The sequence below is a fragment of the Xenopus tropicalis genome, chromosome 2, assembly GCF_000004195.4.
Source record: "Xenopus tropicalis strain Nigerian chromosome 2, UCB_Xtro_10.0, whole genome shotgun sequence".
NCBI classification, from domain to species: Eukaryota; Metazoa; Chordata; class Amphibia; order Anura; family Pipidae; genus Xenopus; species Xenopus tropicalis.
The window spans coordinates 146,140,554-146,143,122 of NC_030678.2; the positions used below are offsets into that span (position 1 = coordinate 146,140,554).

The window sequence follows — 2,569 nt, forward strand, 5'->3', positions numbered from 1 at the left end:
TATATATATATATATATATATATATATATATATATATATATATATATATATATATATATACATATAATGCTTTCTATAAAATGCAACATTATTTTTATACTTTGGTTAAATACCCTTCTTCACAATTAGAAATTACAAAGAGAAAGGAAAGGAAACCTTCTCAGTTACATGCTTGGTATCCTGCACTCTGAGCTTTTACAGATTCTACCCATATTTGCAGCACTAAGGGCAAGTAGGCAAGTTAATGACCATTCTTGATGCTATAATAATAAAGAAATTTGTCAGCCAAAGACTCACTGAAAACATAATACTATTACTATCAAGCTTCCTTACTGAACAACGTTTAACTGCGTGTCAAGTTTTGTCTAGGTTTCTGCCAATATCTTGCCAACGGAGACAGACAAATGAGACAAGATATTGCATCTTGAGTATTGTGAGAATAAAAGCCTATTGTGGAAAGAAAAATATTGCATGTGACTGAATGAACAATTGCCCACCCACTCACAACTAAGCAGAGGGTTCATTTAGGGTGAAATGCACTGCCACCTTATTTTGAGGACAACACTGACCCGTTTAGTTGGCAACAGAACTGGATCTGAAATAAGTACAAAGCCAGAGATGACGCAAGAGCATGCAGAGTCTATGCACAAGCAACCCTAGGACTTGCAGAGAGGAACAGCTGTTTGGAAAGGAATGTTTTTGCAATTCTGTACCCAAACATCACAAAATGTCCATCGTGATTTTGCCTCTCTCTCTAGGCTCTGAATCTCGTCACTTTATTCTGTTTCCAGTACTGAAATGGGTCATGGAGTGTACAAGCTGGTGAGTGACACAAAGAAACCATGATATGACTTTAACAGGCACTACACAGTTCTCATCAAGATATCGGTGGCCAGTTATTCCCGCACCCCACGCAGGGTTTAAAAGAATGACAGTGCTTGCTCTCTCATTAGAAGTCTTTTCTTCTTCATTCGACGATTCTGGAACCAAATCTTCACCTGTTGGTCACTGAGGCTCAACCGGTCAGACAGTTCTCTCCTCCGTTGTCGGGTGATAAATTCATTTACCATAAATTCCCCTTCCAGCTCAGCCAGTTGTATCTTAGAATAGGGCTTTCTTTTCTTTCTGGACCTTGTGTGTATCGGGTACCAAGGAGCCCCTAGGCAGAAACATTCACCAATACAATTAACACAAAGGCCAATATCCACACCCCAAATAGTACTGCCTTACATGAACTATCCTCTCTAACGAACAACCTTATTACTGAAGTGCATTGATTTTATGTAGGAAGAAGATAAAACATTTAATATTGTACGTGCATGTCTGATCCAAGTGACACAACTGTGAGCCAGTTGGCCGGATTGCTGTTGCACTACTCCTGCTATAGAACAAAGGACAAGTGCTTGGATCTCCCTGTACAACACTGATGCCCTGGCAGTTACCGAGATGGTAGAAGGGTTCCCAATTGATGGGATATTTCCATGTTTATATGTTTATAGCCCCCTCCCCTTTCTATCTCCCTGTTTTAGAGCTGGTTTCGCCCAGTAAAACATGAAAGTCTCTTAGTGCTACCCCTAGCGGTGTATGTCGGACAAATCCCTTAATCCCACACAAAATCCCACTATAAAAATCGACTCGGTCAAGTCACTGTTAAGCGATGAATCGGTGCCCTATCTGGTCCTTACCACTTGCCGGAAGGCTGTTGCCCGGATTAGAGGGAGAAGCCATTGTGGCTGCTTCGGACACGGCGTTCTTAGTCCCCTCATTGAGCAGAGACGAGCCGGAGTCTGACTCTAAAGACTGACAGGAGGGAGGGTCGTGGGGAACAGAGTCCACAGCCGTGTAGTCGTATTTCTGGAAAGTGCTGTTCATGGCGCTATGGATCCCGCTCTCCAGGGGCAGCAGCACATTCTCCCTTTTCAGGCTGGGGGTGTCGGGGTTGCACCCCTCCCGGTAATAGCATTTGGTCTCTTCCACTCGGGCCAGATCACAAGCCCTGCTGAAGGAAGGGTTAATGGAGACCGGGCTGCTGAGATAGGGCTGGGGGTATCCGTTGCACGGCTCTGTGGATGCCCATGGCAGAGAACAGACATTTTCCCTTCTTGGATAAGAGAGAGAGGGCAAGCCAGGTAACTGCCCGCCGGGGGTCCTGAAATTGGGGAAATAGAAGGTGTCCCCGGTATGGATATTCACCAGAGGTCCCACAAACCCGGGATTAAGAAGATTATGTTCTCCCATTTCCGCGGGCCTGACCAGGAGCTTCTAGTTTATTGCCATCTGACATTAAACATAGTCAAACCTAGAGCCGCCTGCCATTGGCGGGGGAGGATCACGTGATAGCCACTGTACGCAGCCCTCTCAGCCCGCCCTTTCTTGCCAAATCAGAACAAACCAAAACATGAAGCCCACCCCCTGCCCCTGTCACACTGATTCCAGTAACACCAGTAACAAAGGGCAGTGATCCCTACTTGCTAACTGCTCATACCCACACAGGATTTCTAAAGAACAGTTTGTTATTAGGCATTAGAGCCAATTAATGACATTAACAGCTACTGATTATAGGACTGGC

The 2,569-nt window shown here is 44.6% G+C and overlaps 1 protein-coding gene across 1 annotated transcript; it reads right to left on the reverse strand.

Annotated features, from left to right (window-relative positions):
- Window positions 1-374: 374 nt before the first annotated feature.
- hoxc12 (homeobox C12) lies at window positions 375-2,369 on the reverse strand. The gene is made up of 2 exons (XM_002936647.5): window positions 1,686-2,369; window positions 375-1,159 (listed from the first exon to the last, which is right to left on the reverse strand). Exons 1-2 carry the CDS (start codon window positions 2,236-2,238, stop codon window positions 921-923), a joined length of 792 nt encoding a protein of 263 aa, XP_002936693.1. The 5' UTR covers window positions 2,239-2,369; the 3' UTR covers window positions 375-920.
- Window positions 2,370-2,569: the final 200 nt, after the last annotated feature.

Coding starts and splice junctions, on each gene's coding strand:
- hoxc12 (XM_002936647.5), bottom strand. CDS start 2,238: ATGGGAGAACATAATCTTCTTAATCCCGGGTTTGTGGGACCTCTGGTG. Junction 1,160..1,685: donor CAACAGCCTTCCGGCAAGTG/GTAAGGACCAGA, acceptor GTTTCTGCCTAG/GGGCTCCTTGGTACCCGATA.